Source organism: Ailuropoda melanoleuca, chromosome 6 (genome assembly GCF_002007445.2).
Source record: "Ailuropoda melanoleuca isolate Jingjing chromosome 6, ASM200744v2, whole genome shotgun sequence".
NCBI lineage: Eukaryota > Metazoa > Chordata > Mammalia > Carnivora > Ursidae > Ailuropoda > Ailuropoda melanoleuca.
Genome location: NC_048223.1, coordinates 36,465,021 through 36,479,224, shown reverse-complemented (window position 1 = coordinate 36,479,224; position 14,204 = coordinate 36,465,021). Strand labels below are relative to the sequence as shown.

Here is a 14,204-nt window from a genome sequence, read left to right as displayed (position 1 = left end):
CACAATCTCATGACCCAGAGATCAGACCTGAGCCGAAATCAAGAGTTGGATACTCAACTGACTGAGCCACCCAGGTGTCCCAGACAAAATAGACTTTGAAACAAAAAAATTTACTAGAAATAAAGAGGGACATTTCACAATAACAAAAACATCAATATATCAGAAAGATAACATTTATAAACATTAATGCACCTAATATAAGAGCCACAGAATATATGAAGCAAAAACTGACAGAATTGAAGGGAGAAATAGACAATTCAACAATAATAGTTGGAGGCTTCAATAACGTGTTTTCAAAAATGAATATAACAACTAAGTAGAAGGTACAAATAGAAGGCTTGAACAATATTATCTATCAATTATACCTAAAAGACACCTGCAGAACCCTCAACTCCAAACAACAGAACACATATACATGGATTGAAACTGTACATAAAGTGTGTTGTCTGATCGTGATGGAATAAAATTAGAAGTACAAAAAAAATCTGAAGAACTCACAAATAGGTGGAAATTAAACAAAATGGTCTTAAATAACCAACAAGTCAAAGAATAAATTACAAAAGAAATTAGAAAAGACTTTAAGATAAATGGAAATAAAAATATAATATGCAAAAATTTTTTGGATGTAGAGGGAAATTTATAGCTATAAATACCTACAATAAAAAAAGTCTCAGATCAATAATCTAAACTTCCATGTTAAGGCACTAGGAGAGGAAGAGAAAATGAAACTCAAAACAAGCAGAAATAAGGATACAGTAATTACATGAGCAGAGATTAACAAAATAATAGGATCAACAAAATAAAAACCTGATTATTTTAAAAGAGCAACAACATTGACAAAACTTCAAAAGGACTGACCAAGAGAAAATGAAAAATCAAATTACTAAAATCAGGAAAGAGGGAACATTGCTATCAGCCTTGCAGAAATTAAAAGATTTCCAAAGAAATACTATGAATAACTGTATGTCAACAAATTAGACAGCTTCAGTAAAATGGACCTGTTCCTAGAAATACAAAAACTGCCAAAACAGACTCAAGAAGAAGGAGAGAAATCTGAATAGCCTTGTAATCCCTATAAGTAAACAAATTGAATTTGTAATTTAAAAACTTCCCACAGAAACTTCCAGTTTCTGGTCTGACCTATAAGAAGCCAGGAGGTTTCCACTCCATCCCAACATGTACAAAGCTAAACAAACTGGAAAACCAATAACTCTTCTTAGAAGAGCCATAAGAGCAGTGAGGTCCAGCACAAACTGCTGCCCCCCAAATTAGGGAGAAAGACTGATACAGAGAATTACAATTTAGCAAAGCAGAAACCCAGGAGCAAAAACCTCTGTCGGAACCAATTCCAGAGTAAGGAAACCTGAACTATAATTGGCAAACTCCTGGAGGCTCAGTGAGGACAAGTCTAAGAGACAAATGCTTGGCGGAACCCAGTCAATAGGGGCCCCCACATTTTTGAGAGTTTTATCTCTTAGAGCTCTACAGGTTCTCACAGAGTATGGGAGGAAAATCTCCACTTGCTTCCAGCAAGGGGAGAGTAAAAGGAACCATTTTGAAACAGGCACATACATTCTGTTCTTCACAAGGCCTTCCCTCAAGAGAAACTAATTAACCAGAGCCTAACCTGCTGGGGTTCTATCAGGACTTGACTGACCTGTGGGGTGGGAAATACCCAAATCTAGCCAGCTCTAGATCTCCACCTGGAGGGAGGCAGATATCCAACTCCAGCTCACACTAGCCATTCTGAGAAGCACTGTTCACAATCCAGAAGCACAGGCTCACTAAAAGCCTGAGACCTACTCATAGGACCACAGAGCTTCTTCATTCCCCTCACACCTCACCAACACATAAATAAAGACCTATTTAGAGCACTTCCATCTACCCAGTACATCATGTCTGACTCTAAAGAAAAAATGAGAAGGCATTATAAAGGCAAAAATATAGTTTGAAGAGACAGAGCCAGCATCAGAACCACATTCAATACCGTAAAGTTGTTGAAAATGTCAAACCAAGAATTTAAAATAACTGTGATTAAAATACTAATGGATAAAGTAGACAGCATGCAAGAACACACAGGCAATGTGAGCAGAGATGGAAATTCTAAGAAAGGACAAAAAAATGCTAGAGACGTAACACATTGTAACAGAAATGAAGAATGCCATTGATGGGCTTATTAGTAGACAGGAAAGAATCTCTGCTTGAGGCTATCTCAATAGAAACCTCCAAAACTGAAAAAGAGAAAAAAGTATGGAAAAAAAGAGACAGAATAGAATACTCAAGACCCGTGGGGCAACTACACAGGTGAAACATACATGTAATAAGGATGCCAGAAGGAGAAGAGAAAAAAAAAAACAGAACAAATATTTGGAACAGTAATGACTGGGAATTTTCCATGCAATATTTTAGGTCAATTATAATTGAAAATATTTGGATGGATCCTGAGGACATTGTGGTCAAGTGAAACAAGTCAGAGAAAAACAAATACAGTGTGATATCACTTACGTGTGAAATCTGAAAAAGCCAGATTTGCAGAGACAGAGAGTAGAATGGTAGTTAACAGGGGCTGGGGGGTAGGTGGAGTAGGGAGATGTTGGTCGAAAAATACAAACTTTCAGTAAGAAGATGAGTAAGTTCATAGGATATAATGTACAGCTTTGTGATTATAGTTAATAATACTGTGTTATATAGTTGAAAGTTGCTAAGAGAGTAAACCTTATATATTCTTACCACAATAAAGAAATAATTATGTGACATGCTGGAGGTGTTAGTTAATGCTATGGTGGTAATCATATTGTAAAATATAAATATATCAAATCAATGTGTTGTATACCTTAAACTTCTACAATGTTATATGCCAATTATATCTCATAAAGCTAAAGGTAAAAAGAATAGAAATAGAAGAGGAGGAAGACCTCTCAACTCATTTAATGAGGCCCATATTAACCTGATACCAAAACAAAGCAGACACATTATAAGGGAAAAAGCTAGGGATGCAAAATCTTTAACGAAGTATTAGCAAGTTGGATCCAAATATATATAAAAGGATAACATACCATGACCAAATAGGGATAATCCAAGGAATGCATAAGGGATTTAACATTCAAAATAAATTACATGATTATCCCAATAAATCTAGGAAATGCATTTCAGAAAAATCAATATATATTCCTAATTTAGAAGAACAATAAAACCTCCTAGAAAACTGGGAATAAAGGGAACTTCCTCAACTAAGTTCTTACTTAATGGGGAAAGGCTTTATGTTTCTCCCTAAGATCAGGAGCAAGGCAAGGAATACACTCTCATGATTCCTATTCAACATTATATGAAAGGTCCTAACCAATGTAATAAGGCAAGAAAAAAAAATACAAATTAAAAAAAAAACACCTGTTTTTATTTACAGATAAAATAATTACATGTGTAGAAAATTCTAAGGAATCTACAAAAAAGCTATTGGAATTAATAAGTCAGTTTACCAACATTGTAGGATACAAGTCAAAATACAAAAGCCCATTCATTTCTATGTACTAATAGTAAACATTTGGAAATGGGAAATTTAAAAATTACTTTTACAATAGCATAAAAATATTGACTTCTTAGGGATAAATGTAACCAAATACGTCAAGACTTATACACTGAAAACTACAAAACATTGCTAAGAAAAATTAGAGAAGATCTAAATAGGTGGAGAAAAATACGTGTTCATGAATCAGAAAACTCAATGTTGTAAAGATACCAATTATTTACAAAATAGTCAGTACAGCACCAAACAAAATCCTAACAATCTTTTTTATGGAAAGGTAACACACTAATTCTAAAATGCATAAGGAAATGTAAAGGGCCTACGATAGCCAAAACAAGTTTGATAAAGAACAAAATTATACTTTCAAAACTTATTATAAAGCTACCATAATCAAGAGAGTGTGGTATTGGTATAAAACAGATACATATATCAATGAAACAGAATAAAGAATACAGAAAAAGTCCTAATAGATTGATAGATAGATAGATGATAGATAGATAGATAGATAGATAGATAGATAGATAGATAGATAGAGCCAATTTGATTCTGACAAAGATATCAAGTTGATTCAGTGGCATAAAAACAGTCTTTTCAATATATAATACTAGAATCACTTAGCTACATATACAGGGAAAAAATGACACAACTCATTGAATTAAATTGAAATGGATGGTGGACTTGATGCTGAGAGGTAAACCTATAAAATTCTCGAAGAAAACATGAGAAAACTTTTGCAGTTTTGGATTATACAAAGATTTCCTAGAATGGAAACAAAACACATGAACCATAGGAACAATAATTGATAAATTATACTTCAACAAAATTAAAAATTTCTGCTCCTTAAGATACCATTAAGAAAGTAAAAGATAAGTCATAGTTAGGAAATATGTGCAGTGCACATGCCAAAGGACTTGTATCAAAATGTGTAATAAACTCTTACACCTCAATCATAAGAAACCCCTCAATAAAAATGGGGAATAGACATTTTACCAAGGAAGATATATTAGGCAACATCATTATTTATCAGTGAAATAAAACCTGAAACCACAACAAGGCACCACCACAAACCCATTAGAATGATTAAAATTACTGCTGGGGGAATGCAATATGTTACAACCATTGCAGAAAACTCAAGAGTATACAGACAGCCATTCTGCATCCTGAATGAAGTCTGAAGTTGTTTATTTGGGGTATCTATTACACTGCCACTCTCTGAAAGCCCTCATCTCCCACCACTCCTCATCCACTGGTCCCTTCAGAGGCTAAGTTTGTTCCCACCACTGTCTCCTTTTCTATGCTGTTCAGTTCACTTTCCTTACCTTTCAGCTAATCTAAACTTTATACTTCCTTTAAGGGTCAAACAAAGTCACTTGATTTCCCTGTTGGCCCGGCCCACTCTGATCTTGCTCCCCTCTGAACTCCTCTGCCATCTTCAACCTCCATATGTGCAAGACCATGATTAGAACCAGCACTGGAATATGCACATGAGTAATGAAGGGCAGCCTTCACATTTTCTACCCTTATTATCCCTTCATGGTGCTCAGAACAGGGCAGGCAACCAGTGTCTCATGGCAGCTCTAGCTTCATGTGACCTCCATGTCTACGTATGAACCTTCATACCTGTTTTCCAGCCTTAGGTTGTGTGACGTGCTGGACATTATTTTCACCAGAAGATTCAAAACCATCCTCTTCCTCTGCAAGTGGGGCTAACCAAGTCTGATCATGCTCCTCCCTCATCTCTGGGCCCTTTTTCATCTCTGTGACCAGTGGAATGATGTCTTTGCTTTTGACAGCAGGGCCTCCTGTCACCTCTTTTTGCCTTGGTAAGTTTCGACTCCTGCACCACTTGTGACAAAAATGCTGAAGAGTATGTATTACAAAGCAAAAAGCCCGTTGGAACCGATCCAGGGCTAACTGGACTTTGGTTTTTTTGGACTCTCCATCCAAGTTTCCATCTCTCTCCTCATTACTGAAGGAATTGAGCAGCAAGGCAATGAAGAGGTTGAGTACCTGGGATGGGGTGGGGGGAACACACAAGGAGAATGGAAAGTTTAACAAGGGGAAAGATACAGTAGGTTTCCAGAACAACTTTTCCCCAAGACCCAAAACTAAGTCAAATAGGATGTTATGCCCTTCTGTCTCTTGAGAAAGTTCATCTATAATATGAACAAAAGGAGACAAGATTGAGGAAGACAGCAAGATAAGATGAAAGAAAAATTGAAGTGAAAGGGTGCCAACAACCAATACCAGTTTGTCCACATACAAGCAACACGTGTTGTAAACTCTGGCCAGGGTAAAGAACTGTGTGACCACTGGCAAAATAAAAAATGTATATTCCTTGAGAACAGTCGGATAGCGAGCTTGGCTTTGCTGGAATGGGATATGGGTCTGATGTCTAATACTGCTGTGGGTTCCTCCCCTGTTGGCACAGTTTGAGAGATAATGTGATTTGTGCAGGCTCTTTAGGCCCTGTTGCCCAAACCACAACACAGTATTGGAGCTGAACTGGAGGAGTTTGGATCAAATCTGCAACTCTTCTGTTGAAGCAAGGATCACTTTAAATTCAGATCATCTCATCAGCTTCCTACTTGGGTTTTTTTTTTTTTTTTGCTTACATTTACATACCCTCCAGTTCATCATCTTCACCTCCTCAAACTCCTTTGGTTGTGGCTGTCACCAGCTCAAAAATATACAGCCTTTGAGGAGGAGTATCTTATGAGTGTGAATGGGTCTAGTCAGTCTCCCACAGCTTCACCACAAGAATTCCAGCTGTGGATGTTTGCTCAAGCTTTCCTTTATTTGCCAAGTCCTCCTTGCCTCTTTAGTGCCCTTCTCAAGTACTGTATCTTCCACATATCCTTTGTTAACACTTTCTTCCCACTTCCATTCGTTATATTCTGCTCTTCTGAACTTTTGTATCACTGTCTATCTAACATTGCTGATCAGGCACATAGGATAAAGCCATTGTGTGCGTGTGGATGGTTCAGTATATTTGCATGATAACTCCAACTTGACTCGGAAGACCTTGTGCTCAGGTATCCTGTGTGTCTTCTGTCTTTTCATACCCTTACTGGGTACCCAATTAGCTAATAATATCTATGTTTCCAGCTGCAAGTGACAGACTCAAAGCAACTTACACAATAAGAAAATGTAACTTAAGAAGTTTGAAAATAAAACAGAAGGACCAATTATGACATGAATATAGGTCTGTTCCCCCTTTTCCCTCTACCTTTCTCAGTGCTGGCTTTGCCTTAGGCTAATTCTTATGCTTACATAATGTTTGCAGTTCTACCAGGAATCATAGTCATAAAAAGGCCCAGAGAAAGTAAAAGGACCATTGTTTTTTAGCTCATTCCCTTCTTTTTTTTTTCTTAAGAACAAGAAACCTTTTTCACTAGATGTCCCTTTACAACTTATTGACCAAATTAAGTCACAAACCCCTACTTCAGCCATTCACTGACAAAGAGAATACAATTATCTTAGAATAATCACCTGGAATAGAATAGATATTGGGGCATCAGTCAATACGAGCACTATGTGACAAGGAGGTTTTGTTTCGTGCTTTTTCTATTTTCCTCGAGTCAAATTCAAATGCAGATTTTTAATATCATAAAACATTAAATGTATAATATTATATTTAGAATAATAATTACCAGTGACGTGTTACAAAAGAAGCTAATACATTTGTGTAGCCCATATATTAAAAAAAAAAAATCTAAGACACTCACCACAAGTTTTCCTATCACCATGATCAACAGAAAGACGACAATGCACAGTGCTTGATTTGTTTCTTGCATACATTCCCACATGTTTTCAATCCATTCCCCACAGAGGATGCGGAATACCACCAGAAAGGAATGGTAGAAATCGCCCATATGCCAGCGTCGTAAACATGGGACTGTAGGGCCACAGGATGTTTTATTGCTCTTCACAGAATTGAATTTAGAGCCAAAAACCTGCATGCCAACCACTGAGAAAATAAAGACCACAATAGCCAGGACCACAGTCAGGTTTCCCAGGGCTCCAACGGAGTGGCCAATTATCTTTATCAATGTGTTCAAAGTTGGCCACGATTTGGCTAACTTGAAGACCCTCAGCTGTAAAAACGGACAATAAGCAAAAGTGGAAGAAAAGCCAGTTAAAGACAAATTCCATTTGTTCAGCTACATAGTAAATGACATGCTCCCAAACCATAGCATTCATGATTTTCAAAAATCTTTTCAAGGTCAAATCCGTCCTAAACATAATCATCAACTCTCTGGCCCATGATTATACCTATATCTACTTTTTGTTTTAGAAATAGAAATATTTTGTTCTAATTTTTGTTAAATGATTAAGACTTTGAAGTCATGATGATGAAATTAAGCATACATGTTTATTGCATAAAGTGAATGTTTTGAAATCCTATATAAAATGCCAACGGTCAAAAAACTATGGCCTGAGGGCCAAATCTAGCCCATTGCCTGTTTTTGTATGGCCTGAGGGGTAAGAAAGTTTTACATTTTTAAATGGTTGGAAAATAATCCAAAGAAGGATATTTCATCACACATGAAAGCTGTATGAAGTTCAAACTTTTGCATCTGTAAATAAAGTTCTGCTGGAACACAGCCACACCCATTTGTTCTCCAATGTCTGTGGCTACTTCTGTGCTACAACAGCAGAGTTGAGTGATTTCAACAGAGACCGTACAGCTTGTATGAAAATACAAAATATTTACCATCTGACCTTTTACAGAAAAAATTGCTAACTCCTGCATTATATAATTCAGGGCACAAGTTTGAATCTAAACTTTCTAAGAGTGATAAGAGGAATACAGTGTTCTATAACCAGGAGAGAAAAGGCAATCAGCTACACAAAACATACACACACTTCTTTCGAAAACAAGTTTTTTCCATGGAATTTTACAGACCCTGTGGGAGACCACACAACAACTAGTTTCATAGGTTATTTCTTATATTAATTTCCAGCATAAACCAATGGTTTCACTCCAAAGTACAATCCTGTTAAGTATCTACTATTTGGGGGAAATACTGCAGGTCAGTGAGACCTATGGCCCAAGAGAAGGAATAGCACTGTGTCCTCAGAAGGTAGCTTGGGCCACCTCAGGGAGAAATCACAGTCTGTTATACCCAGACAATTCCACAGAATGCCTCCCCTCAGAGCATGGCTGTAATAAGCCTAAACAATCATAGAGCAAATGTAATTTTGCTCACCTGAGTGCCAATGAAACTTTAGGAGAGCAACTTAATAACGTCTGACTTTGAGCAGTGTGATCACCTAACATATCTCAAATACAAAATGTAGGCTTAGGTAACTGAAACAAATGTTTTACTCTGTAGGCTTAGAAATCCTATCCCTGCCAAAAGAAAAAGTAAAGCTCTGAAAGAGGACCAAAGTCACCTTTTATGGCTTCCCAATCCCCCGGTCAGATGTGGATTCCCTATAGCTTTTTATCTATATCTCTCATGGGGTTTGTCACACACTCTACTTTGCCTCATTTCTGGCCCTGTCTTGTCTCATCTCTAGATGGCAAACTCCTTGAAGACAGTACTTTCCTCGTCTTTGAGCGCTCCTTCAGGTCAGCTCCTCTTAAGTGCCTCTGCAAAAGTCACCAGAATGCCTCCATGGTCAATGGATGGAGGACAGACAACAGGATGGGAATGTGGCACTGGAAGCAGTAAGGAGAACCTACAGAGACAGCGTCTGCCAGCAGCACCCGGCCCCCTCCTGGACTCTGCAGTCTTCACCCCCTTGGTGATCCCAGATGTGAGGGTGCCTGGCTCAGAGCTCAGGGGTGAGTGGTGGTGAAGAGATCATGGGAGGGGGTTACACTAAGCAAAGAGCAGAACGTTGACACCAGAAAACACCATGTTGAGTCAGACTGCCTAAGGGGTCATCTTGGGATAGGGGAAATGGGGGTTCAGCTGGGAGGAGACCTCCTGGGACTCCCAAGAGTATGAAAAACCTGGGTGGGAGGAGGAGCACAATTTTGATTCTCAGGTTAAGTTGAGTTAAAGTAATGCAAAATAGCCACTGAACTCAGTCAAGACTCTTGTCAATCCTGGCAGCTAAGGTATTCAGTAAAATAAAACAGTAAGTGCCTTACCACTCTTAAGGGACGGAAAAACAGCAGACTTTTTTTCCCTACAACTATACTGTTCATCACATCTGCAAAACTCAGAAGAGCAACGATGCTGTCAAAAATGTTCCAGCCTCGGCGAAAGTAGTTGTAGGGATCAAGCGCAATAATTTTTAGGCACATTTCTGCCATGAAAATGCCAGCGAAAACCTACAGTGAAACAGGGAAGAATGAGAAAATGAAGCTACCTCTCCTTGAAGATACACTTCTAAGAAGGGTCCAAGGGAATTGCAGAGGTTACAAAGAAATAAAGTGCACTTTCATTTACTGTGCTCCTCTTCCCACTCCCCACAATAGTGCCCATTACAATATTACCAAGCTCACAGACATCAGGGTGGAGAATAAATATTATTTCCCAAGGCACAACTGGCTTCTTGATAGAGGACAGAGTGGTAGAAAGTGTTAAGCAGTTCCTCCTCTAAGTTCCCTTTAAAATGCCAATAAAAACTCCCCTATGAGGGAAGGGGCAAGATACTTAACAGCTCTGAAACCTGGAGATAAATATCCTCCATAAAGCAGAATCAAGAGGAGTTCACCTAACCACTTACTCTCAACACCTTGATCAGAAAAAAAAAAGAAAGAAAGAAAGAAAAAAGAAAACATTTACAAGGGGCCCAGAGCAAAGAATTGAAAAACACTGCTAGGAACTGGAAAACATCTTTAAGCAACTCAATATATAGGCATACCCTATATGATGAATATCTTGGGATAAACCCTAGATTGGTTATGGTTGAAAGGAGGGTTAATGAGTTGGAATATAATCTTAAATCCTATAATTCACTCACAGAATGCAGGGTTCATTATTCCAGAACAAAATACCAAAGAATTAAAAGGAAGGGCAAGAGTTAAGAAAGTGCTAAACTATATGATTTCTGTGGGCACAAATAAGTGTTTTTGTTTTTGTCTTTGAAAATTAGATAAATACAGTCTTAAAAACATTGCATAATGTTGAATAAGTGGTAGCCAAATTCAAAACTAAATCTATCATCTACATCTTTGTAGAAGATAAAACAAAGCATTTCTTCATAGCAAACAGCACATTCTAACACAGACACAACTAAATAGATATGAGAAAACAACAGTATGAAAATAATAAGGTAATATAAAAAGATTGTCAGTGATAAGACTCTCCTCTATAGTTCTGGAAAAGAAAAACAACTCAAATGATTTTTAAATCTCCTTATTAAAAGTAACAGATGATCCGTTTTTATAAATAATTCGATGACTTACTATTTATTTTAAAAATCCCTAAAATAAAGTGACACAAGTTAAAAAAGGATAGGCAAAGACAAATCCAAGATAGACAAAGAGAAAAGAAATCAAGGTGTCAAGGAAAACCCAAAGCTTGTATCTATCTCTTCCTTTTAAATATTGTTATCTACCTCTGCCCTGAGCCACAACCAGTGTCTAAAAGCATGAAGTATAACCTATTGTAGTTAATTATGCTGGACTGATCCCTGTCCCCTTTTGAGCTCCTCCTCCCCCTCCTGTCTCCTTCAAGCTTTAGGTGTCTAGCCCTACAGCAAAACCCTACATGCCTTGGAATCATTGGTTTTGCAATCCAATTCAACTGCTATTCATGGCTTCTTGGGAGCTCAATGTACTCCCCTGAGTCAAGCAATACCAAAGCCTAGAGAGTTTATTTTCATGTCCAGTCCAACAGAACTGCACAGGCCAGTTGAATCCTGGTCCACCTGTCAGAGGAGGGAGGTTTGGATGTGTTCTTTGGACCTCAAGGCTCCAAATCCTCCCTCAACCTTTGCTATGGGGTTACAGTAGATGAGGTGGCTGCCACCTTTGTATTGTGTTAATTTATTTTTTTAAAGATTTTATTTATTTGAGAGAGAGAGAGTGAGAGAGAATGAGCTGGAGGAGGAGCAGAGCGAGAGGGAGAAGCAGACTTCCCGCTGAACAGGGAGTCTGACGCAGGGTTCCCTGGGATCACAACCTGAGCTGAATGCAGCTACTTAACCAACTGAGCCACCCAGGCACCCCAACGTATTGTGTGTTTAGGGAATGGGGCACATGGAATGGAAGCACAGGCTACAAGGCCAGTTCTCCCCGTTTCTTGTCAGTTTTCAGGGGCTGGGGCACAGCCGCTGCCTGCGAACTCAGACACCAACAATGTCCCTGTGCCTCCTTCTGTACCACTTCTGGGGAGAGTGAAGAAGAATGTCACTTAATTATCCAGCTTCTGACTGCAAAATGCAGCTTCATGTCAACACTCAGAACATCTAGTCAGTGGGAAATCTGAGAGGGTGGCTTTTGTCATTTCCCACGACTGGATCAGTAAATGAAGGGGATGGACCAACCACTTTTGCAAACTGGGAAGCCCTGCCTAGGGATATGACTCTGGGTTCTTTGGGTATTCTCTGGAACTTATCTAATAACTCCATCTACCAGGAGGTGCTGAAAGATGGGTCTGCTGACTGCTGAGACAGGAACCTGCAGTCACAGCTTTCTGCCTCCAAGTGAAACAACACTGTCAACCCATTTCTGGGATACATCATCGGGAGATAGCTGAATACCCTGGCCTGGAGCCCAGAAGATACCAGCCTGTTAAAGGTGCCATGTGTGTTAGGTTTATCATGTAGCATGAAATCTAATCTGACCCACACACACCTACAGAGCACTTCTTCCCAAGGGCAGTTTGGGGAAGAAACTTAAATGCAGGCTGTCTGTAAGGAGAACCACTCTGGCCTTGCACTGTGATCCCGCTGTATCCCTGCTTCTCCTGAGAAGGATGTGGAATTGAGGGTGACCTCCAACATGTTGCATAGAAGCAGCTCTGTGGACCAACTTCTGATTCAATAGGTATAGTGGGTTCTGATCAGTGTAAAATAATTCATTAAAAAACACATGCATACATATGGACTAGAAATCCTCTGCAAAGCTAAAAATGATCATCTTTGCTAATAGGACCATAGGAACTGAGTTTCTTCTTTGTATTTCCCTTATTTGTACTTTTCCTTATTTTTAAAATTAAAAAAAGCATGTATTGCTTCTTAAGTTGGAAAAATAAAATAAAACTTGAAGAATAAAGTTAGATACTCTGGTAAGATTAACTCATTAGCTAATTAGGGTAGAACATTTAGTGGGTAATTTTTTGTTATTTCTGATATTTGGGAGACTAATTAATCCTTGGTGTGGGGGGGGGAATGCCTTCTCCAGGAACAATAAATTGAACAGTTCATGGGAAGTCTGCTCTCCTATCTTTGTTTTCCCAATTTAACTGGGACTAGATCCATCCAATGAGAAACATACTGAAGCAGGCTCAAGTCTGGAGGCCCCATTACCACTCCATAAGCTCTGCACAACTCCTCCTAGGAAAGTACACCCCACAGCTGCCAGGCCCTGACCTGCCTTTCCAGGAGGAATAACGCCTAGTAATGGCAGTCACATTATTTTGTTTCAAATGATGTCATCCATATCACCGGGGACCATGGGACACATTACCAGGGTCTCTGGATATGGTTAATATTTTCTCGATCATCCCAAATGGCTGAACTTTTAAGACGTCTGCAGGCTTCTGGCTTCCCACTGGATGACTAAAGCAATGTCTTATCATACCAGAGGGCCAACACAGGGCCCATGGATAATTACTGAACTGGGGAAAAACAAAATCCTAACAGTTGTCTTTTCCCTCTACTCTACTTAATGGGACCAAAGACCTAGACTAGGTTAGGCCACTCACATCATGTTTAGACTTTGAAAGAATTATAATTCACAGTTTGAAATATTTTATATTTTAAAAAGCCTAAAGTTACCAAATTCCCTATATACAACATAGACTCAAAACTCTGGTCCATGTTGTAATGATCCATGGCCAAGAAGATAGTGTTGATGATGATGCAGATGGTGATGGCCAGCTCAGTAAAGGGGTCAGTCATTACGGTTCTTAGGGCTTTCTTAATGCACAGCCACTGGGGGCTACAGTTCCACACGAGGTATCTGGATGCCAGGTTTCCCCCACATGGGAGGCAAGGCTCCTGTGATTTTTCTTGTTCTGGAGAAGGAGAATGAAAGAGCAGTTGAGTAGTTAGCTCTGAATCCATCTGGCTGCTCTTGGCCTGAGTGCATTCCTTCCTCCCACTTCCTTAGGGTCTCCTATGAACAACCTGATTAGCCAAGAAGGGCACTGATGGGTGTAGCTGGAAAGGTTTCCCATATACAACTTCCATGTGGTATAGCCATGTACATCTAGTCTTTATACATGTATTAGGCATCTGGGAGCTGGGTTGCACTGCTAGAGATAACAGATATGGAAGCCAACACTGGATGTGAACCCATAAGAGAGAGAAATATAAGGTCAAGTTATGTTCATTCAAGGCAGACCATGGTGACAGCTATAACAGAGGTACACAGAGCCACCAGGGCTCAAGGGAAGGAGAGGTGTTCAGGCAGGGGCATCTACATGCTTTGAAAGAAAACGTGCTCTCCAGCTGGTTGAGTTCAGGCAATATGGCCGCTGGACCCCTGATTTCCCTGGAACCATTTCAGGGTCTCATGCAAACCAAATGAGGTGATACAACGGGCTCAAAA

The 14,204-nt window shown here is 39.1% G+C and overlaps 1 protein-coding gene across 1 annotated transcript in view; it reads right to left on the bottom strand.

The window, feature by feature from the left end:
- SCN11A (sodium voltage-gated channel alpha subunit 11) overlaps positions 1–14,204 on the bottom strand; it is an 87,294-nt gene that overhangs the window by 37,101 nt on the left and 35,989 nt on the right. The window contains exons 12-15 of the mRNA XM_002930005.4: positions 13,430–13,668; positions 9,630–9,812; positions 7,252–7,620; positions 5,144–5,533 (exon numbers count right to left, since the gene is read on the bottom strand). Coding sequence (XP_002930051.1) covers positions 5,144–5,533; positions 7,252–7,620; positions 9,630–9,812; positions 13,430–13,668 — 1,181 coding nt within the window. The remainder of the gene's footprint in view (positions 1–5,143; positions 5,534–7,251; positions 7,621–9,629; positions 9,813–13,429; positions 13,669–14,204) is intronic.